The sequence below is a fragment of the Apus apus genome, chromosome 2, assembly GCF_020740795.1.
Source record: "Apus apus isolate bApuApu2 chromosome 2, bApuApu2.pri.cur, whole genome shotgun sequence".
In the NCBI taxonomy this organism is placed as follows: Eukaryota; Metazoa; Chordata; class Aves; order Apodiformes; family Apodidae; genus Apus; species Apus apus.
In genome coordinates this window covers 71,853,538-71,877,797 of record NC_067283.1, presented here as the reverse complement: position 1 = coordinate 71,877,797, position 24,260 = coordinate 71,853,538, and the positions used below count along the sequence as shown (strand labels likewise).

Below are 24,260 nucleotides of genomic sequence, written 5' to 3'. Positions count from 1 at the left end.
GTATCTGTGGTTCTTCTCTGCGGTGGCAGCTGAGAGGTAGCTAGAGATGAGTGGTGTTACTATCCGAGTGAGACTGTGGTGTTAAGTAGATGACTGGTGAGCTATGCAGCTGGGGGAAGTCACTGCCTTCTTGAACTTCATGGTGCAGGCAGACAAGGAAGAGAAGAAAGGTAGGAAAAAAGGGACTGGAGCATCTCTCTTGTGAGGAAGGGCTAATATACCTGGGTCTGTTTAGCCTGGAGAAGAGATGACTGAAAGGGGATCTTACCTAAAGGGCAGGTGTCAAGAGGATGGATTCAGGCTCTTTTCAGTGGTGCTCATTTAAGATTTCCTATTTTGCCAGTTGGAACTGCCAGCTGTTCTACCCATATATGAGTTCAGGGAGGGATTTTGTGCTGTGCATTGTTGAGTTTGGTGTGGCAGACTTTTTCTTTGGAACATCTTCACAATCTCAGCATTAAACAGGCTTACTTATCTCTCACTTCAGAGATTTTATTGTTAAAAAAAAAAAAAAATGTTTCCCAGCCAGTGTTTCTTCAAGTTTAGAAAGCTTTGAGTTTGGACTGTGCACTTTTGATTACTTCACATTGCTTTCATTTGAGATTTTGATGATCTGTAGAACCTTTGGAACAACTCCTATGGATATTGTAGATGTGCTCTTCACCTGGGAGTCTTTTTTAATCACTGCAAGTTTTTTCAAAAATGTATGCTGTAATCCAAAGAGAAATATCACAGGTCCCATAAAATTGGTAGATCAGGTTCTACAGCCTGTGTTATGCAAGGGTTCAAGCCAGCCTTGTCACAGTTTGTGTCTCATTGTCTTTAAAAGACACAAATCTGTGAGTTGATTCAAATTTTCTTTCTGGGAATCTGATATCCTAGGCAATAAAAAGTTGGTAGTGTTTACTGTTGCCAGAGTACCAGAAATCTAAATTGTGTTGGGCAGTGAGAAGCAGAAAAGCAGTCCCACTCCAGTAATTACTTTGAAAATGATTACCAGGTTCCTATACAGGGCTGACAGGGGAATAACTTTTGCCATTCCAGTATACAGCAGAATAAGTGAATTTAGCTGTTGCAAAACAGAGATTCACAGTGCATGAGTAAGTTTGAAAACCAACGTGTTACCTCTGATGCTTCCAGCAGATTTTACTCTCCTGTTAAATTCCAAGTGTTTTTTGTCTGTGTGACTGTAGAGAGCAGTGTTTACAACGTTACTGAATGACTTGCAGTCTGGATGGGGAAGGAGTTAAAGAGGGAGAGAACTGGTCTGGGACTAGACCAAACCACAGCTCCTTCAAATAATTGTTCTTCTAAATGGCAGTTTCTTCAGAATGGTATTTTGAGAAGTAAGAGTTTAAACGTACTCTCTGCTTCAAAACCACAGAAGATCTTAAATACAGAAAAACTCTTGCAGTTCTTTAACTCATGGGTAGGTAGGAAGAAATGGGGCCATTCGAGGTGTCTTTGGTGGAAGATGCAATGGTGGTGTACTGGTTGATGTCCACTGCAGTGGTAAGACACTTGCTGCTGCACCTCTCACTTAGGAAGGCTCAGGGGAGCACGAGGAAGTCCCACAGCCACCACAGGCCATCAGCTGTACTAGGAGTAGCAGGCTGTGCAGCTGCTGCAGTCTGGTTTACACTAGATTTCTGGGCTAGCATTTCCCTCCTAAATCACTCTTTAATAATCCCTAAGCCTTTTAATTAGGTCTTCTATGGAAAGGAGCAGAAACTGGATGGAGAAGTCATTTAATTTACTCTTCATCCAAGCCACTCTTAGCAGAATAAATTTCATCTTAAGCAGGAAGCTCTTTGAACCAGGCTATTACTTTACTATAAGCTGTCTATGATACTTTCACATGTACAACACTTTCTCCACACCTTTCAATACAATTCTCACTAACAAGTCTGTTGCCCTATTTTACCCCAAACCCACCAGTCAGGAGGCACCTTTGCAGTGGGCTTTGAATCTTGACCTTAGGTGAACTGCTAGAACAAGTTCCTGTAGACCTAATTACGTCTCTATGTCCTACTGCTGTTATATACATGTTAATGTTATTGTGCTAGGAAGTTTATTAGCTTGCTGGCATATGCATGCAGTATCCTCTGAAGCCTGAGCTTCATGGAACCATTAGATCTCAGGACTGAAGAAAACTCCTTCTCTGTAGGTTACCTGTCACCTGGGTGAATGTAGCTAGGAAAATGAAAAGGAAGCATTCTATTACCAAATCCTAGTACTTTCTTTTGTAACATATAGCATTTTTTATTTTATTTTATTTTCAATTTACAACTTTTTTATACTTCTCCTATTCATGTAATATTCTTTTCTATGTGTTTTGTGAACACGTAAGTCTAGCAGTCCTGGGTTCGTGGTGATAAGAGCCGAATCAACTGCTGAGTTTGGGAACAGCTCCCTTGCTTTCACGGGCACTAACTAGTTTACATTAGCTGGGTTTTTGGACCATTGTTTGTAAATTTTACATCTGGAGGTCAGAACAGGTTTGCAGGTATAACTTCTAATTTAATAATTAAATTTATAAGTACATTTATTAATTTACTGATCGCACAGACAACATGCAGGGTGTGTTCCTTCAAGCAGTGGATAAGAATGCACACTGTGGTTTGGTTGCCCTTAACAGATCTGCCGAACAGCAACCAGAAAAGCAAGAACTAACATGCTCACCCCTCAGCTGCATTCAGGGACAAAGGCCTTCACTTCATTCTCCACTGAAAACACACAATAGGAGAAAATTCAGCCTGTGAGAAGGCACACCCATTTCCAGTGAAATCTTCAGCAAATATCACTTCTAAGCTTTTATTTTATTTTAATACTCATATATTCAGGCTGTGAAACTGCACTAAGCAACTCTGGGAAAGTGCGTGCCTTCACCTGCATTAGTCATACAGACAAATACTTGGATTACAGAAGTGACTCATCTGCTGATGAATGGATAAAAGAAAGAGGGGGAAAAATCTCTAATTCTTATACCCCCTTTCTCTGAACGTCGTAAGGAGACACTTAAGGGAGTGACACAAAAACAGAGCTCGGAGGGAAGCTGTATGTCAGAGTCCAGGTTTGCTATGGTGGGCAGAGAAGGTAATGTTATCCCTTCCAGAAACTGCTGAAGCTCTGAGTTAAAACAAGTTTTGTGTCTATGGGAGGGGGCTGCTTGGTCCCTTTACTCTTCTTGGGAAAGGTAATTCTGCTAATTTACCTCTTTAGAGTTTCCACATTGATCTAGTCACAGGAGCAATCCTGCCCCCATACGTATTTTATTTTGCTAGATGAAAGAGGGTAATTCTGAAATTGCTCCTATGCTCAATTAGGAACTTACTAATGGATTATTATGCTGTCAATAATTAAATGGATGAGGTCCTCCACAAACCTATAATCAAGCACAATAAATTGTGGATATGTAGAGAAACCATCTTCAGCAACCTCCCGTGGTGAGGTGGTTTCAATACGTTGAATCCATCAGTCTAAACAATCCTAGGGAGCGTCACTTCAAAGGTTTGAAAATATCAATAAATGAAAAAATAAAAAAGACTGAGAAAACATGACAACTGTGGGTTTGCATTTTTTTCTGGGACAAATGTATGGCAGGTGGTTATGAGTCATAGTTCCAGCCTGGCAAAGGAAGCCAGTGCAGTAACTGCAGGCATCCGTGACGAAGAATATTATCTGTTATCTGTGTTCCTGGGAGATGGCACCCTGAACCAGCAGTGCACACAGGGACGGGTTAGAATTTTTTTTCCTTCCTGGTAGGAGGGGATCACAGATGCTTTAGCGAGAAGTAATTAACCAAAGCATTGTCTCTCTGCTTTTGTTTCACAGAAGTTAATCTTAGTCTTTGTACAATAGGAAAAAAGATACGTTTTCAGCATAATGTGTCAAGGGTTTTTGTCTCTTTTACATCTATGGATTTCCTTTTTATATTTTGACTTCCTAGTCATATTGTGAGGCTATTTTGGCAGGCTCTTCCAAGTAGTCAATCAAGTCTATTTCTTTATTAAGCTAATTTATTTGTATTACACCAAGCGCTAAGTGTTGGGAGCAACACCTTCAGGGAAAATAGTCAGATCCTCAACAGCCTGATTCCAACAGATGGGATCATTCATTTCCCATTCACCACATTAAAGACTTTGTTCTCATTGAAAGCTGTCAGCTGTTTGGTTGCCTATTTAATTTTTTTCCCCAATGAAATGTATACCCCAGTCCAGAACAGCCTCACTTTAAAAAAACCAAAACCCAAAAGTGAGTACATGTAAGTATGAGAAATCAATTCCTGTCCATTATTAAAAGTAATTACTGGTGAGTAATAATTCTATGTCAGCAAACATGTCTGAATAAAACTGTATAGCTACTGTACACATGGAATCGGTGGGTTGCTGTGTGACACCATCCTCTGTGTCTGTCAGTGCAAACACCTCAGGAAGAAAGAGAAAAGAGCAGCTGGTGACTGTTCAGTTTGTGTGTTCCTCTCAATGGAACCACAGAATAACACTTTATTATTATATGTGTTATTTTAATTTCAAATTAACTCGTGGTTTATAACTGTTGGTTGGAAATTTGCTAGCATTTCTTATGAAAATGAAAAATACTTTGTCTATGACTTATTCTTGCTCCTAAATAGCAATCTAGACCATGTTATGAGGGTAATATGAAAAGTTCTTCTGTGTATACGTGTTTACAGACACTGCAAGCTTACCCTTAGAATTTTTCTAATTGTGTTAAAATGGTAGGTCACTGAATAAAAACAAAAGCGTACAAATTACCCTCTGTCATTGGCTTCCTTGCAAGATCCAAAGTTTGCTGTGAAAGCTGGAACTCGATTAGAAGACCTTTCATGACTAGCAGTGTAGAAAGAATGCACCAGCTTGTTCTATTCATTATTCAGTTCCAATTGTAGATGGTTTGCCGTGTGGTCTCCAAAGCACGACAGCATTAATGCACTGAGCATTAGTGAGTTTGGGGGAAGTAAAATAAAATTTTACAAAAGGCTACAGTGGATACTATGAGTCTGTGAAAGAGTTGAAACAGTTCTCCATGCTGTGTTGAGCAGCAGGAGTGTTCACTCTCCTGGGATGAGCTTGTTCAAAGAGCAGAGAGAAGGTGGCTGTGTTTCTTTCCAGCAGCATGTAGGAACAGCGTTCCTAGGAGGTGTTCAGAGGGAGTGGCAAGGAGAGGTGGGGAGCAAGGGCAGAGAGCAGGCTGAGTAACAGGAGAGTCACCTGGCTGGTTGCATCCCTCCTGCAATTAAGCTGTCTGGCTCACTGGTTCATAGGTGATGACACACATCTGTAACTGCTGGGTCCTAGTGTCCAGCAAGGTCTTGGTTTGCATTTCTCCCTGGCCTATTAAAGATCTGGAAGAGTGGGGACAAAAGCCCAGATATTACTCTGTCAGTAGATTGTAACTTGTGTGAGTTACAAGAATTCAGATTTAAATATTCAGTGTTCCATGTCACCCCCCCATTGTTTCTACCTTATTTCTTTACCTTGTTTCCTGAGATAATATCACAGTAGGTGTACAACTCACAGAGGGCTTAGAAGAAGTTCTGTTTTTTTTTTTCATGAGGAAAAATCTTGGTGTTGGTTCTGTTATTTTTTAAACTTGGTGATAGAAATACAGGTCATAATATGTGTGTTGAAAATAAAAACTTTGAGATTAAGCTGAACAAGACTAATATAGTGAAAGGTGAATGCAGAAGGTGGTGAAGCTGATGCAACTAGTTTCCATTCAGTCAGACTTCAGAAAGTGTTCCTGGACTGGGGGAGAACTGCTTCACATATAGTCCCTTGCAAATCTCAATACCTGAGGCTAAGGATCTTCTGCTTTTCATGTTAGTATCTGCTTTTCCACATTTTCTAGGCTGGGCTGTTTGTAAGACTCAGTCATAAGTCAGGAATTCCCGTAAGTGTGAATAAGAAGCTACCGGGAAGTCACAGTTAGTTTAACATTACCTCCAACAGTAAATGAACCCAAAATATCCATTCCCAGGGGAAGAAGGACTGCTCTCTGAGCCTCCCAGTTTCCAGTGCCACTGTGGACTACTTCATCTGAAGCATCACAGTTCCAGCAGTGATTATTAGCTTCATGGCATCGTGGCCAGAAATAGTTTCTCAGCAGTAACTAGATCAGGCTGAAGGATTCTAAACAGCTGTGTAATGCCAGACTTCAGCCATCAAAGAGCAGTTATCTAGTGGAGGATAAGTGATGTTTACACACCTCTAGCTTGGCAATGTAGAGTCCTTCCCCTTTTCCAATGCCCAGCCTTTAAAAGAAACGGGTGCCTTTATTTACATATGTATTTCTTATGTATTACTAGCAAGGAAATGGATCTGGTGAGACATTCTGTCTCTGTCAAGGCAGTCTGTTTGTTGTTACTCTCCCTGCTGTTTATCCAGAAGCTCCTGAGCCACTTCTCAGTGGCTATGCTTGGTAGTCCTGGGTCTGAAGGGAAGTTTGCTCCTGCAGAGAAGCCAACGTTTGGCTTTAGATTACCTGCAGACATCTGAGAAGAGTCTGTCAGCCAACATTATTGTGGATTTTCATAAAAATGTATCTTACAGAAGACATAATTAGATACATTACAATGATGGCCCAGATGGCACAGTTCAGTCAGCTGGCCTGTATCTTATTTTAATTACTTAAACATATCCACACCCTGTCTTTGTTATGAGCTCACTTATGGCAAAGCATACAAATTTTAAATTTCCTGTCTGGTAATGATGGAAGGTGAACCCCATCTGCATAATAGCAGAAAGTAATGTAATTTTCTCTGAGCAATAAGAGCTGAGGAGCCTTTTGGAAAGAAGTACAGGTAGGATCTGATCAGGACACGGTGGTGTGGGGTGATTTATGCTCAAAGAAAAACAGGAATGTGTGATTCCAGGAGATAACAGCTGTCACCATGGAGGCACCGTGTTGGTGAAAACACACCCTTTGGCTTCCTAGCCCTTGCATTTGGGCAGCTGGGCATGCCAGCACTGCAAACCAAAAGCAAACTCAAGTGTCTTGCATTTACCTTTTGTAGCCTAAAAGTATGCAGGGCCACCTGGGGTTACTGAGGTGTGAACCTGAGCTGTGCCTGTGGTGTGTCACACCGTTTTGTCAAGGGACTGAAGTGTAGCCATGGTCTCCCAGGAAATACTTGCTGGTGTTTCCCACTGTGGGCAGCTCAGCTGCCTGACCAGGGAATGAATGGTGTGGTGCAGGGATAGGCCACCTCTTCCTTGCATACTTTTTTCAAATAAAAATAGACTTGGTAGGCTGCACCATCACCTCTCCCTCTCACTTTCTTCTGCCGTTTCCACCGGACTTACCAGTAGTAACACGGACTGTACAACATGAACAAGCAGCCCCCATCCTGGAGGTGAAAGGACGGGAGTGGCTGTTCCCCTCCCACCTCTGGGGACAGCTAGCAGCAGGGAAGGCTGTTTCCTTGCAGGGGACCTGGCTGCCTATGGTACAAAGCTCTCACTTTACAGTAACAAGAAGAGCAGATATTTTCCCTTGAACATTAGCTCCAGTCTGGCCTTAGGCTTTTAAGGCAACCAAATGAACACATACACCTCTTACAAAGGCAGAGTTAAGACATTGCCTTAATGCATATACAGATGCAAAGTGCCCAGCCACACACTCCTACACATTGTGGTTATCTTCCTGGGTGTCTTTTTCACAGTCACAATTTTTCTGGAAATAGCAGCAATTCCAATGTAACTTGCAGTGCTGGTTTTGTTCAGAAGGTCTTTTAATTGCTTAGCCACTGTGGTATTCTCTCCTTGGGAGCCTGCGTTCATGCTTGTCTGGTGCCTTTTGTACTGTGCTTGCTGAAGGCAATGTGCAAAGGCTGCTCTTTCCTGCCAGAGCTTGTTGTTGTCTTCAGTGGCTGGGCAGGCAAAGACAACTCTGGTGTGAATCATTTCACTCCTCCAGTGTAGGAGTTGCCATCAAGAATGATTAAGGGGTGTGTGTGTGGGGGGAAGTGAGAGTGAGAGGGAGTGTGTGCGCACACAAATTAAGGTTGGGAAAGTGGGAGTGGTGTCAATGAGCAGGCAAAGCTACCAGAGTCTTCTGCTCGGCAAGGTTTCACCACGGGCAGCTACTTCTTTGTGCTGTACCCATTCCATTGATTCGTTTCCCAGGATTATAGCCTTATAAAGTGAGTACAGCTTTTTCTTCCTCTGATACTTTAAGTAATGTCTAAATAATAGTTAACAAATCTCCATCTTGAAACATAATCATGTAGAGGGAGTGGGATAAGGAAATTTATACAAATAGATATCATGTGCAATTAAAGGAGCAAAACAGCCTTCCCCAGCAACAATATTTTGGTTTCATCCCAAAATTGCTGCATTTGTCATGCTGTATTTCTTCCTCCTGAAGAGATTCATTAGAAGTGGTGAATAGGATCTGACAGGTGAGACAGCAAGGGTGTTTGAAATTATTAAAATATGATGGCTTATTGCAATTTACTTTCCCCATATCAGAAAAAGCAGTTTGTGTATGATGCCATGAAAATGCTCCATGTGTCAAAGTAGAATTTGGACTGTTTCATGAGTCTCTGCTACAGAGGAATATTCCTTTCATTTTCTGCAGACGTGTGTACACTCTGCTCTGTTGGGTTTGAGTTATTAAACAAGTGACTAATCCACAGCTGTTTAAAGTGAAGAGCAGGAACTTAGGTCCAGTAATTACCAATTTCTTTTCAGGGTGACCATTTAGTTTGAGGAATTTGCTGGCTATTGAGGTGCAACAAAGCATATTGCAGTGTCTTGTTTCTTTCTTTCTTGGAGTGACTTTCCCTGCTATATTGCTGACAGCGCTTTTTTCCCCAACCAAACGAGACGCTCTGGTCCCACATCAGTCTGAGGTCTTGTGTTCCTCAAAGAAAGTTCTGCTCAGAGGAGATTGTATTCTTGTTGCATAGCCAGGTAGTCTGCCAGGTGTAGAGTTGTCATTTGTGTAGAAGTATGTAGAAAAGCTCATGGAAGTATTTTATTTATTTTTTATATTGCGTTTGCTGAGTAAGAGCTGAAATGGGGTCATACTTGAGCTAGTTTCAAAGGCTAATGCCACACTTGTGGAACATGCATGTGGGTTCTTTCATATAATTCATCCTCTCAGTGGAAGTTTGTTTGAACTGGAGAGCCTGCAGCACTTGCACTCACATATCCTGAGCTGTAAACCAAATAAACCTGCCAGCACTGGATGTCCAACGCTGTCCATGCTTTATGTGTGTGGGGAACAGTCCATCTTCTCTCCCCCCACGTAAGACTAAACAAAATGCCTTTCAATCCAGCAAAGCAAGAGCAGTGTCTTTTTGCTGATTTAGCCAAGGATAAACTGGAACAGGCCCCTTGCTCTACCAGGTAAGTCCACAGCAAGAAAAGAGCATAAGGGTTATGATAATCGGTAGCAAAATGGACAATAGGTTAAATACTGCCTCTGACAGAACATGTACCTGGCCAGTGCTAATTGGCTAATTTGAACAGTGATACCTAATTTGAATGGTGATCTCTGATAGGCATCGGCTCACAACAATCTGCCCCAGGTGGGTTCTTCTGGAAGGACTGCTTAACCAAGACAAGAATAAAATAAATACTGATTCTGCTTTATCAGATTATCCATACAATATGGCTAACTTGACTTGTCAGACGTTTCCACACAGACATTGGTATTTTCCTGATTACACTTTTACAAGATAAGCTACATTTAGCTTTTCTCTCAGTAAGCAGATAGTAAACAAAGCCTCTCTGTTGTTTGTTTTTATTTTTTGTTTTGTTGTTGCATTCTAGAGTGACTAAGCAAAAATAGTGTCTTATACCAATAAACAAGTTTATATCAGGCTTTTCTAAACTGGTTTTGTAGCCCTTCAGCTCCTTTCTGTATCTCACAGTGTTTCTATAATGCTGTGGCAGAGTTTTAAGCAAAGCGGGGTGGATCACAAGCTACCTGTGCTTAGATGTCCCAGGCCGCAGGCCTGGAAATGCTCTGAAAATGCTGACACACCACTTTCCCAGGAAAGGAGGGACTCAGCAAGAATCCATGCAGCAGGCCTTTTAAAAATTTAATTTTCAGTTTTTTGACTCCTCCCTGTTTGAAAGCGCCCTGTGATTACTGACTCAGGAGCTGCATCTGTTTTCTAAGACTGCGAATGTGCAGCAAATGGGCTTTCCTCTTGATGCAAGCCTCAGCCCTTCTCACTCTGCTGGAACTGGCTTTAATGGATTCACAAAGTTTGGAATACATAAGAGTCCCAAAGATTTGCTAATATTTAATACAGTAAATACCTTTCAAGAATATGAGCTCCTAAATATCATATCATCATTAATAAATGGAGCATAAAAGAGCTAGCTGACCAGATGCAGTTGAAAAAGATGATGAAATTGAGATTTTTTTTGGCTACCTGGACCATCATTCAAGGTTAAGGGTGAAGGTGAACATTTTTTCCTACAAAATGCCTCGAATGGGCATTATTTCAATAGTAGCACTAAAAGAAAGATATTATAAGAATGGAGAGCTTTACCTCTACCAGAAATAGTTTCACTCAGCACGAAAAGAAGCTTGGAGAATATCAGCAGTTACTGGATGAACAAAAGAAAAATATAAGGTTCACCACAAAATGCCTCTAGTTTTTCCTCACTGAAAAAGAACATGTAAACTTTATAGAAAATGATCTGGCATGAACAGTATCAGAGTTACCAATGAGGACAGAAAATAAGATTTTCTAAATCGTGGCACAGTGTTTCACTGGCATAAGGAAGAAAAGTTTAACTTAATTTTGCAACATTTCCTGATTGATTTCCTTACTTTGAATCTCCTGCAACTTAAGGAAGCAAAACACAGGTACTACACATACACTACCCATCTTAAAATCATCCTAGGTGTGCCAATATAACTGAGAATACTATTGTTAGAATGACAGTGTCACATTAGCATGATTAAGCCAGAAAGAAACAATAAGTATTTTTAAGTGGTTATGGCTGGCTTAGATAGAGTAATATCAGGCCAGCCAGCACTAAAGAATGATGTTCTACCCCACCAGCAAATAGGATTTGTTTCAGGTGAACTGCAGGCCTCATTCTGAATTGGGAGATTCTCCATATTTTTTGTCTTGAGGGTGGTAGATGTCAAATGACACATTCTTAGTTATCTGTATAATTGTCCACCAGCTCCTCAGTAAGAAATACCCGGGAACTTGGTACTTGCCCCAGATCTTCAAATTTTAGTTGTGAGAAGAGGGTAGGAGAGAGAGAAGGAGACAAAGTATATGTATGTATTGTGTGTTCATGTGTGAATGGTTGAGTTGATGGGGAAGATAAGATAGGTAGCCTATGCTAGGGAGTTTGTTTAAGGCATGCACAGGCACAGTGGTGCACGTCTGGGATGAGTAATGACAGAGAGACATTTTGAAATAGGATTTTCTCTTTGCTCCTTTGCCTCTGTTTTTCCAAGTTACTCCCTGAGCAGCAGTCTCAGTCCTTCAAATTTGTTTTAACTGTCTTTTGCCACAGCTTGGCCCAAAGCTGTCCTCCTATACGGTGTATGTTGAGCCCATGGCTTCTGGCAAGCTTGACTTTTCTGGTAATTAGTGCTTTCACGCATGAGAAATTGTGACTACGTCAATGAGACACATGGTTGCAGTGCTGTGCTGGCGCTTAGTTCTCCCTTTACACTCGTAAGTTCTCTGAGACACGTTTCCTGAAGCTCACTCTGACATCAGCTCAGTGCCTCCTGACACTGTACAATGGGATCTCACATGGATAATCTCTCTTTCCCAAGCAGCTGCTGGGCACTGCCAGGCTGCTGGAAGATGGACAAGTTCAGCCAGATCCATTCTGAATTCAGGATCTGGCAAAACCTCTAGATATTGCAAAGCATACTCCTCTGTATTTTTGTGTAGGGATAGCTTTCTTCAGTGATGTACATCTAATGTTGGTTGTGTTTTTTTGTTTTGTTTTGTTATTTTTTTCCAGTGGGAGGGGATTTGTTAGCAAACAGTTTGTTGCTAATACCAACAGTCAGAACATTTTGTGAGAGTGCAGCGCTGATTGGGTGTGCTTTTCAAACATGGATGTAAAAAGCCTTGGTTTTATGCCAGTATCTTTTTTTTTCCCTACTTAATTAGATTGTGCAATGCATTTCAGTAACCTTTTATACAGTCTCTTTTAGCCCGATACAATTGCCAAGTAAGCTTGTTGCCTTACCAAATAGCTCCAAGAACATGTATAAGTTAATTAAAATAAAAATAAAGACATTTATTTTGTAAAAGGCCTTCTCCAATCAAAAAGGCCTTACAAGTACATCAAAGTGTTTTCTCCACTGTGTCACAGGCAAATTATGTACCCATTCTGTTACTCCCATAAAAATGTGTGAATAACACTTGGAAGTAATTCACTAATGTCAAGTATCACAACTGCTCCACAGCATCTCTTTATGATGGTGTCAGATGTGCAGCTAAGTTTGAGCAGTATGACACATGCACTCAAATAGGAGATTCTTCTCATTTAAAACGCCTTTCCAAACTGGGATGAGAGTGAATGGTCAAGAAAGGTACCTTGCTGGAAACAGTTCCCTGCTCATATGTTCCCTCTTCTCCTTTCCGTCTTCTCATACCTTGCTGCTCTCACCCAGTGACACCTTTCTTGGCTAGAATGCAAAGGATATGAACTAGGTAAGAAGAAAATGCTCAAAACTGCAGTATTAAATAGTCAGTTAGTGGAGAGAAATCTCTGTCCTTAAGGCATTTTTCAAAAGATTAGCAAACCTCCTACCAATGTAAGAAATAAGTGACTTTTCTTTTCATAACAGGATAAATTAGGACCCCTAGGTCTACAGTATCAGAGCCTGAAATGCAAAAGTGGATAGGGATGTGTCTGGATAAGAACACAGCTTTAAAAATCACATTTCCACAGCATATTTATGCTGCTGTTTAGCCATTTTTCCTGGAGAGAGCAAGTGCTGGTGACAGCTTTCAGGTTCTGTGTGAAATCCTATGCCTTTTAAAAGTCTTTCCCAATATTAATCTTTTCCATTTCCTTTCTTTCTCAGTCAATAGCTTTGATGGAGATGTTTAACACCAGTTTTAACAGATTGCCTGTCTTTTAGGGATACATGGTAATGGGGGCAGAGTAGCATCAAATTCACTATGCCAAAGGGGTTGTCTTCTGTGTGCTTGCTGGCCTAAAGCCAGACTTGTGCTATTGACCAAAATTCTGTGATTTGTGCTTGTTAGCTTGAATTTATACAAACGTGCTTACACCACAGTGCAATATTTCAGTTATGTGAAAGTAGCTGGGAAGATAGGAACACTACCTGGAGCTTTCCCAGGGGACAGACTGCAGCCACTGTCCCTTGAATGCTACCCGTCCCATTCCTAACTGCACAGATAATCTAACAGTCCTGTGGCAACTGTAGTTATTAAGAACAGCTAGGAAATTATTTGCAGTTAAAACAGTGTAAGTGATGAGTGGGCACACACCAGTATGCGTTTAGGAGGTCTCTTTTAAGTTTCTAGGACAATCTAAACTTACAGGATTAAACAGCTTTCTGGAGATGTCTAGCAAGGCTAGGGAGAGTGAGGAATCATCCCCTAGAGGAAGGACATGTACCAAAGCTAAAGCTTTAATGATTAGCCATGAAGCAATAGACAGAAAAGGTCACAAGACTATTAAAGGCCTGTCCGAGAGCCAGGAGAGGCCAGTGCATAGGCAAAGTACCTTAGAAGTTGGCATAAGATTTGAAGAGTATCAGTTAAAACCAGACTAAATTCATATGTGGTCCAATTTGACTCAATATGCATGAGTTGCACTGACTACCCAGATTTCCTCAAGTGATTCTGGTAATACTGACTCCACATAGCACATGGCATTGCCAACACTTGAAGGAAATGGCTTTTACTGAACCCCTCACTTTTCCTTGGTTGGACATGGATGAGACCTTCCCTTCTCCTCTGGAGCTGCCAGTGTGCTCTGAAGCTGAGTGGACTTGATCAGACCCTCTCCTCTCCTCTCCTCTCCTCTCCTCTCCTCTCCTCTCCTCTCCTCTCCTCTCCTCTCCTCTCCTCTCCTCTCCTCTCCTCTCCTCTCCTCTCCTCTCCTCTCCTCTCCTCTCCTCTCCTCTCCTCTCCTCTCCTCTCCTCTCCTCTCCTCTCCTCTCCTCTCCTCTCCTCTCCTCTCCTCTCCTCTCCTCTCCTCTCCTCTCCTCTCCTCTCCTCTCCTCTCCTCTCCTCTTCTCCAACATTAAAACTCCCCAATCCCCATACTCCTTCACTATTCTGACCCAGCCCACCACAGCAGAAGCTTGAATTACACCCTGAGTCATTTTTCTTTTCCCTTTTCTGTTTCAGGATGACGATGGATGCTCTGCAACTAGCAAACACTGCTTTTGCAGTTGATATGTTCAAAAAAATATGTGAGAAGGACAAAACAGCCAATATTATTTTTGCCCCACTGTGTACCTCAACATCTCTGGCTCTGGCATATAAAGCTACGAAAGGTGATACTGCAGACCAGATGAAACAGGTAAACTCTCAGCATCCCATTCTGTGGCCGCAAAATTATATGGTGGTTGGAGGTGGTTTTCTCATTTATTCTTATTAATGTTCTACTGGATGTCTGGTTCCCATGTAAGCCAGGCTGCAAACCATCCTTCTGAAATTCCTGAATGGTTCCACACCTCCACAAAAGAGATTGAAAATCTGGCATAAAGAAAAAGCTTTCTCAGACGTGGAAGGGGACATGGCAGAATCCTCAACAGCTGCATTAAAGCCTTGTCTCCTTTTGGCAGAGTGTTGATTGTGACTTGAAGTCATAGTCGAGGTAGTGAGGGATAATGGTTTTTTTTCATTATTCAAGAATACCTAAGCTTTACAGAAATGGAAATAATTTTGCCATTAATTGTCAGCAGCAAGTCTGCTTAGCAGCCCTATCACTGACATCATGCCTTTCTCCTGCAATACAGCTGAAAGGAGGCTCAGGCAGTAGAAAAGGGCACAACATGAATGTTTCCAACAACACAGTGCAGGGTGACAGCCATGATGCAGTCAGTTTATCAAGTTCACTCTGGTGCATGGAGGCAGCCTTGCAGCCTCTTTTGCTGTGTGAACAGAGATCTGCATACTTCCTTTTTATGCTAGTGAGAGTGCCCACAGTTTCTGCAGTTACCTAGAGGTGAAGGAGAAGCAATTCAGTATGCATTTATGTGCTGATTATCACTTTGCTCCCAGGGGCTTTCTACATATTTGAATACATTTTCACGCCTTTGGGAATTCCTCCCTGTACTTTTCCTTCACGGAAGGCCCCACTGAACACAACCTCCTGTGCCCCTCCTCATGCCACAGATTACACTGAGTCTTGTGCTATTCACAGAGCTGCACAACAATATATCCATGAAGATCTTCTAGGTATTGCAGATTTTTCCAAACAGGATGGCTTTTTAATTTTATTTTTTTTTAAATGACATTCTTCAGCTTTCTCACCATTTCAAAATTCAATTGCTGTCTTTTTAATGGGAGAGTTCAAAATATTAACCTACCCTTCATTTTGTTTTCACTTGTGTCTGCAATTTGCCTGGAACCACCCACTGATAAATTAACTTACACATCCACAAATGGATTTCTGTTACACAAACCTGTTTATGTTTGATATTTCTCAAGTAGCATATAAAAAGTGAGGACTACAGATACTAAGAAATACTTGGGATGTTTTAAAATGGAATCTCTCCTATTTTCCATGTCTATTCTACCTTCTGCTCCTGAGTTCATGCTTGGGTTTTAAATACTAGATACAAAATAAAACAGACTGACAGTCTTACTTTGAAATATCAGTTAATGAACTTGTGCCAAAAGCTCTCCCAAGTAGAGAAATTGCAGTAGTGTAGCTTCCTCCCCAAATGTGGTTTCCAGGCACAGAAGCTTTCTGCATTTAACATGCAAAGAAATGAAAGTGTTGGAGGAACACAAAACAAGTTGAGAAAGTTGTTTCTGAGGAAATAACCATGGAGTCTGACTATGAGACATGGGCTGGTGCTGTGTCCTGGGGAGCATCTTTCCTTCTCCTCCCACTGAGCAAGGAGAAGGGAGGACACAGAGGACTGGCTAAGGCGGAGCAGCTATTTCTTGTGTCCCTGAAGGTATTATGTGTTCAGGGAGAAAGAGAAGGAGTGAGGGTCAAAGTGGAAAGTAGGTTGCTAGTACCTGCTGTGCCTCATGTGGGAGTCTGAGACAGCGGAAGAGGGCTGGGCAGGCTGCCTGTAATGAAAGAGTCACCACCAAAGACCTGTAATGAGTGGGCATAGAAGTTCAATTCATATTTACAGAATTATTTTCAAACAAAACCAACAGGAACGTCTCACCTCTGATGCCTAAAAGCAGTGAGTTTTAGGTCACCCCAGACCTTTGCAGAACAGAACTTGTCAATCTCAGGAGCTGGGAGGTGGCCAGGTGTGGGTCAGCAGCCCTACCTCCAGCTTGTGCTTTGTCTACCAAACCAGACATAGTTATCTGATGAAGTTTTGCTGAAATATCATGTGATGTCATGTTATCAGTCACAGAATTCAGAAAACTTGATCTGTTCAGCATTTTTAAAGGTGTAGCCCACTTCCAGAAAGGAGACTAGCTGGGGCCCTCATTTGTCTGGCTTAAAAGCTCCAGGTTTTTGGACAGGAATTTAAGTTTGTTTGAAACATTATCACACCATACTGCAGAGTTTTAATTTATTAAGTCACATCACCAGCATGAATGGGTCTATTGATTTTCTTTAGACTGCTCACAGGAAAGAGACACATTTGGTTAAAGTTCTGGTGGGATCAAGTTTTTAGGTTTATGTGAGGATGTCAAATAAATAAAAGGGTTTCTGAGTAAGAGGCTGTGTTGTTAGCTTGAATATGAAAAGCCATAGCTCTGGTCACAAACTAACATATTTTTTTCTAAGCTGTTAGGAATGATATAATAATAATTTATTATTTTTTTTAAAAAATATACTATTTTATTATGTTCATTTAACAGGTACTCCACTTACAAGATGTCAAAGATGTGTCTTTTGGGTTTCAAACAGTAACTTCAGATGTTTCCAAACTCAGCTCTTTCTTTGCACTGAAAATGGTCAAACGGCTCTTTGTAGACAAGTCTCTCAATCCTACCACAGTAAGTACTGCAGAAAAGCCCCAGTGCTATGAATTGCTTGGCCAGCAAGTCGACAGGTTGTGGTGCAGACTTCAATGTTATTGTTCTCTCACTTTTGGCTGTTACTTGAGTAGTTTCAGATTACTGACAACATAATGTTCTCTGCTGCCATAAAAATCTGTGGGAGGATGAGTGTCCTCCTTGACCCCAAGCTATGCAACTATTACAACACCTGTAATTCTTTCATTAATACACTTTAGGTTAGTAGGCTCAGTAAGTTTTGAATGCAATGTGACTTCTATGCCACATCAAGGTCTTTGCATTTTAAGTATGAGCAAAAATGAATTTTAAAACAAGTGGGTAGTGCAAGTGCATGTCCAGTTCACACACCCAAGTAAGTACTGCATAAATTGAAGTTTTCTTAATCTGCCTGAGAATGCAGAAGCCTGGCTATTGAAACAACAAAGGTGAGGAAGGTGTTGTTTGGCCTTATAATTTATGAACCTTGCAAACAGCAGAAAAATGTCATGGGGTCTTTTTTTCCCTCAAAGGCCCCCAAGCAAGAGCAGTGTCAGCCTAGAAGTGATGTTTCAGAAAACTCTCAATATGCAAAATGATGCTATGATCAGATTACCTGCTGTTCAACCTTTGTTGCTTACCCACAGCAATAAACATCTCATCTGGTGAGGACAGACATGATTTGAGTAGCCCACGGCCTTTATCTCTGTCCTTTATCTTACTCAGGCTTGGACTGGGGCTTGTTTTATCCTTTTAAGTTCATAGAATCATCTGCCGCGTGCTCTGAGGGAGCTGCCGAGATGTTCTGGCAACATTCTCACTCCTGCAGTACCAAAGTTACTTTAGGTGCTGATGTAATGCCACAGGACTGAAGACACCCTTGGGAGTCATATGTTGAATGCAGCTGTGCGTGCTGATTGTCACCAGCTGTTATTTCATAGATGTCCATCATCATAAACTCCCCAACTATCTGAGGTGAAGCTTGGGATGCCAGTGTGGTGGGCTGTGTAACAAGTCATTGAGTGGATGGCGTTTAACTGTGGATGACTTTGGTACCTTGTGTCTTTCAGGACTTTGTCAACTCCACAAAGAGGCCTTTTCCATCTGAACTGGAATTAGTGGAGTTCAAAGAAAAAACTGAGGAAACCCGACAAAAGATCAACAAATCTCTTTCAGAGCTAACAGATGGTGAGTCCAGCTTAACACTGGGGATGTTGTTTACCACATTTAAGAAAGAGATCTTTGTCCTTATGACACCTCTTTACTAATGCTTTTAGAAATAAATACATAGTGAAAGCAGTGGGACATACTATTTGGATTCATGAGACTGACCTCGCATTAGCCTTGGGGAAAGCTGCTGACATTTGACTGCAACAGGACAGTCTGCTAGAAGGACAGCTCCTGGCTATGGAGCTTCACAAACATCTGACATCGATACATCAAGCCCAGGCCCTGGCTTTCTTTAAGAGTTTTATTCCAATGGGAAGTATTTGCGGGACTCTGAATTTCAGGCCATTAATTAATAGTTCAGCTTTTCCCACAGCACCGCTGAGCCACCAGCCACTCAGCCGAGTCACAGGAGATGCACATCAGTGACCTGGAGGGTGCCCAGGCAGAGCCTGCCCAGTCTGGCAGAGGGCAGAGGTCTGGCCCTGGCCTGTGCCACCACACAGTGCCCACAACAGAGCCCGTTTTGCAGCCTGTGCACAGGCAGCTCTGGAGTCAGCTGATGCCTGTTGCCCTCGTGTGGTACAAACATGAACACATGGCTGTACGAGTCATAGAATCATAGAGTAGTTTGGGTTGGAAGGGACCTTTAAAGGTTATCTAGTCCAATGACCCTGAAACAGGCAGGGACATCGTCAAGTAGTTCAGTTTGCTCAGAGCCCTGTTCAATCTGACCTTTAATGTTCTCAATGATGGGGCTTTTACCATCTCTCTGGACGATATGTTCCACCCTTATTGTAAAAAAATTTCTTCCTTATACCTAGCTAAATCTGCACTCTTTTAGTTTAAAACCATTATCCCTTGTTCTATTGCAACAGGCCTTGCTAAAAAGTCCTTGACTTTCTTAAAAGCCCATTTCAAGCATTGGAAGGCCACTATAAGGTCCCCCTGGTTCCTTCTCATCTCCAGGCTCAACAACCCCAACTCTCTCAGCCTGTTTTCATAGGAGAGATGCTCCAGCCCTCTGGTCAACTTTGTGTCCCTCCTCTGGACTTGCTTCAACAGCTCCATGTCCTTCTTGTCTTGGGGGCTCCAGAACTGGACACAGTACTCCAGGTGGGGCCTCACAAGAATGGAGCACAGGGGTAGAATCACCTCCCTTGACCTGCTGGCCACACTTCTTTTCATGCAGCTTGGGATACAGTTGGCTTTCTGGGCTGTGAGTGTACATTGCTGGCTCATGTCCAGCTTTTCATCCACCAGAACCCTCAAGTCCTTATCCACAGGACTGCTCTCAATCCCTTCATCCTCCAGCATGTATTTATACTGGGGATGGCCTCCATCCAGGTGCAGGGTGTTGCATTTGGCCTCGTTGAACCTCCTAACATTCACACAGGCCCACTTCTTGAGCTTGTCCAGGTCCCTCTGGATGGCGTTCTGTCCCTCAAGTGTGTCAACTACACCACTCTGTTGGTGTCATCTGCAGACTTGCTGAGGGTGCACTCAATCCCACCGTCAACATCACTAATGAAGATATTAAACAGTACTTCTCTCAACATTAAGCCATTGACCACTAACCTCTGGATCTGACCATCCAACCAGTTCCTCATGTCTGGTCCTTCCCGGGCTGGTAGAGGTGGCTGTGTGGAAGCACCTTGTCCTGCCTATGCAATTGATGCATGAAGGCAGCACTTGCCTTTCTAGTGCTCTTGATTCAGTTTCTTTTAGGGCAGTGCTTGAACGAGTCTGAAACAGAGCAAGAGGGATGACACAACTTTTTCATACCCTTTTTGAAGTCTGTAGCAGTATCTGGTTATGAACTTTAATCATAGCAACATTTTTTTTTCTTTTGGTTATTTTATTCTCATGTATCACTCTAGAAAAGAATAGCTGTTCAGCTGGAATCTGGCTCTCCAAATGACAAATGTTGTTTTTGCTCACACGCATTGACTTTCACTTCATAATGTGGTACGTTCTTTAAGGTACTGAACAAAAGCAGTAGACATATTTTTGATTCCATGCTATATAAGCCAAGAAAGTATATAATTTGGAAGATCTTGATCCCGAATCCCATTTCAAACACTGTGCAGCAAACTTAAGTAAATGCTTCTTTTTAGAATTTTTCATTAGATTTTTTTTTTTTTTTTTCCTGCGAGGTGCAAGACACAAATCTTTTAATTCAGTGAAATGTTTACATATTCAATTGAAGCAACTGATATACTGATAATGTATTATTTAATTAACAACCGTCTTAAACCTGTTCACAGGCAAAATGGAGAGTATTTTGAATGAGAGTAGCATAAGTGACCAGACTCAGATCCTCCTAGTTAATGCAGCTTATTTTGTCACAAACTGGATGAAGAAGTTCCCAGAGGCAGAGATCAAAGAATGTCCTTTTAAAGTCAACAAGGTATGTTCTGAAAAAAACTAATAAAAAAATAGAGCACTGTTTCCACTCAAGACTATACAAACTTTGAGTGCCTGGCCCTGTGCTTTCCTCTTCAGCCACGGTGCCTCATCAATCTCCCTCTTTCCTGTCAGGCTCAGGACTGGAGCCCTCTGCATATCAGCCCTGCTTAGCCATGAGGTCCAAGTGGGTGCAGCACCCATGGCTATTGTCTTAAAAAATCTGTGTCCAGTGATTAATATTGTGATCAGTCAGCTTTAAACCAAGATGTAAAGCTGGGCAACGCTTGTGAGATGAAGATATTGTACTCCAAATATATACATAAATATATACATATATATGTATGTGCATGAGAAAAAGTGAAGTTTTGGTTTCATTGAAAATATTAATAAATTATCACATCAGCCAACAGTTTCAGCTAAGAAAGTTTTTAAAATTATAGAATCAATACAAAAACTTTAAAGTGAAATATCTCGAGTTTTTTTTGTTGTTTGTTTGTTTTCCTAGAGTAACATTTTCCTATCGAATTTGAATTTTAAATCAGTTTCCAGGTGAACAGAACAGTTTGTAACTCTTCATTTGTAAAAATGAAATGAAGAGTTTTGTTTCATTAATGAAAAGCAAATGCAAAAAAAAAAAAAAATTTTTTTACTGTGAGAGTGACAGAGCACTGGAACAGGCTGCCCAGAGAGGTTGTGGAGTCTCCTTCTCTGGAGACATTCAAAACCCTCCTGGACGCCTTCCTGTGTGATGTGCTCTGGGTGACCCTGCTCTGGCAGGGGGGTTGGACTAGATGATCTTTCGAGGTCCCTTCCAGCCCCTAGGATTCTGTGATTCTATGATAGGAATTCAGTTAAGTGTGAAATTTTTTCTTGTTCTGTTTCAGCGCCTGAACCAAAATATCAATTATTCATATGAACAGCTTGACCTTCACTTTTGAGATGTGCTCAGTGCTTGATACTTGCTGGCATTAAGATGCTCTGTAGACAGTATAGTATGTAGCACTCAGTGAAACAGGCATGAAGGGCCATCGATATTAGGTATATTTCTCTTTTAAGGCACATCTCCAATATGTTGCTATTGCATTAAACAGAATTCTGTTCCACTTCTCTTTGGAAAGCTGCCTAATGTAAAAAGCCAACAGAGGGTCTATTACAGCTGGTAATATTACCCATGAAAGCCAACAAATTCCCTGGTGCTAACTCCACGTACCACTTCGATGCAAGCTTACAAGCTTTCCTCTCTTGCCATCTTCTTTGTGAGTTAAAAGGAATGCTACATCGTTTCCTCTGTTTTGCAGACTGAGACTAAACCAGTGCAAATGATGAACCTCGAAGCTACTTTTTGCCTGGGCTATGTAAAAGAATTAAATGTTGCCATCCTTGAGCTTCCATGCCTTAACAAACATATAAGCATGCTCATTCTGCTGCCCAAAGAGATTGAAGATGAGACCACTGGCTTGGAACAGGTGAGAGAAAAAAATAGAATTGCCATGATGCTTCCCTTGGAAACAGCAGCTTATAATGCCATATGCTTAGGGAAGACTTTTGTTAATTAGATGTTACATGGAAGGAAATAAAAACTGAGTTTCCTGGGAATTTACCTTCTCATTCTGCTTCTCTTTTCCTGATGTCCTATTTGTGAATCATTGTTTCTACTATGCCCAAGTGTAAGGTTGTGAACAGGATTTTGTTTTAGACATGGTGTGCACTGAAACAGTGTAAACTGCAGAAGATGCCCATGAAGCATGTCAGGATTCTGCATCAGTTTATCTGGACCCCCCAAATAATTTTCATCTGAAGATTTTTGTTCTTGCTATAGTAAAGGGCTTTAAGTCATACTGGGTACTCAGTAGTGCTGTCTTTATTTACCCTGGTGTAATAATTTTTTTCAGTTGATGTGTATCCATAAGTGATTTTACTAAGGTCTTATGCTTCTCTAAGTTTTAATCTTGAGCAGAGGTACCTGAAAATGAGCCATTTCTTGATTACAATTGCACATAAATTTAAAAATTAAAAGGCATTCCCTAAAGTAAAACAGTTTCTTATACAACTTCTCTATGAGAATTTTAGAGCATGTTTTCACCTCTCTTGAAAGTTTAAGGCTTAAGAGACAGACGATCATGCAAGTCTCCTTTGTAATTTGCTGCAACTGGCTGTACATTTTAAAGGCAGGAGGAATCTGCCTTTGCAGCTGTAAGCTACATTTATATGTAGGAGTAAACTACAGAACATGCATATCTTAAAATGAAAGTGAGGTTTTCCCTGATACCAGTTTATTTTGGCCTCAAATTCTGCCTCCTTGCTTCTTAGTTTTTAAAAAATTGCTCAAACAGCTGCATGTTTGATGGAGCTCAGGCTCTGGATTTGCAGGCTTTTTCTGTCCTAAAGACCAGCGATTTCATTACTCTGTGGGGTCCAGAATCAAGACCTTTGGATGTACCAGCTGGCCGGGTGTAACCAGGGTAGGGACTGTGTTTCTCAGGTTCCTTCACATGGTTGGTGAGGTGACTGCCTATCAGAAGCTTGTAAGGGGCTAACAGTCAGAGCATGCAGGTCTAGTGTGGAGTTGCTCTAGAGGCCTGTCCTTAAATCTTACTTGCATCACTGTAACTGAGACTATGTTAACCCTGAATGCTACAGCTGTGAATTCCAAAGCAAAGGTTGCCTTTTGGACTTTGTTATTTTGGGGCTTGATAGGAGTGGGAAGTTCAGGAATGGTCTTTTTTGTTGTTGTTCTTTCTTTGGACTGCTCATTAATTTTCTTTGTTCCTTTATGTCTTCAGCTGGCAAAGGCACTTACTCCTGAGACATTATTACAGTGGACCAATCCTAGCATGATGGCCAACACCAAAGTGAATGTATTTCTTCCAAAGTTTAGCGTGGAAAGTGATCATGACCTTAAGCCACTTCTGGAAAGCTTGGGAATGACAAATGTCTTCAATGAGAGCGCGTCAGATTTCTCTGAGATGTGTGAGACAAAAGGTGTGGTTTTGTCAAAAATCATCCATAAAGTATCTTTGGAAGTAAATGAACAAGGTGGCGATTCCCGAGAAGTACCAGGATATCGGATTCTGCAACACAAAGATGAATTTAAAGCCGACCACCCATTTATCTTTCTGTTTAGGCACAACAAAACTCGCAACATAATTCTTTTGGGCCAGTTCTGTTCCCCTTAAGCAGAGTGTATGTATTATGAAAAAGCACAATTACATTTATGGTGGTGCATGTTCCTGTAAAGCTTGGCATCCTGACTATTACCCTTGAAAGGAAATCTAAGAGGTTCATAAATCAGCTGGGTAATACGATGTACTCTACATCTGCAGCAGAAATAGTTTATCTCTTTATGTTTCATCCCCTAAAGCTGAAGGATTCCTACTGTGAAGAACACATATTATTTTACTGAGAAGTATCCCAGCCTCAGCAACAAGTGTATTTCGTTCCTTTGTGACATCTCTTTCCCAAAATGAAATGAACTGAGAGCCTGGTTTAGATCGACCAGGACTTGGAAAGGACTCTGGGAGGAAGTGTTGCTCCCTAG

The 24,260-nt window shown here is 41.4% G+C and overlaps 1 protein-coding gene across 1 annotated transcript; it reads left to right on the top strand.

Annotated features, from left to right (window-relative positions):
• The first annotated feature begins 8,028 nt into the window (after nt 1–8,028).
• SERPINB5 (serpin family B member 5) lies at nt 8,029–23,898 on the top strand. Its single transcript, XM_051610981.1, has 7 exons — nt 8,029–8,164; nt 14,354–14,528; nt 17,012–17,149; nt 18,217–18,334; nt 20,581–20,723; nt 22,021–22,188; nt 23,506–23,898. Exons 2-7 carry the CDS (start codon nt 14,355–14,357, stop codon nt 23,896–23,898), a joined length of 1,134 nt encoding a protein of 377 aa, XP_051466941.1. The 5' UTR covers nt 8,029–8,164; nt 14,354.
• The last annotated feature ends 362 nt before the right edge of the window (nt 23,899–24,260 follow it).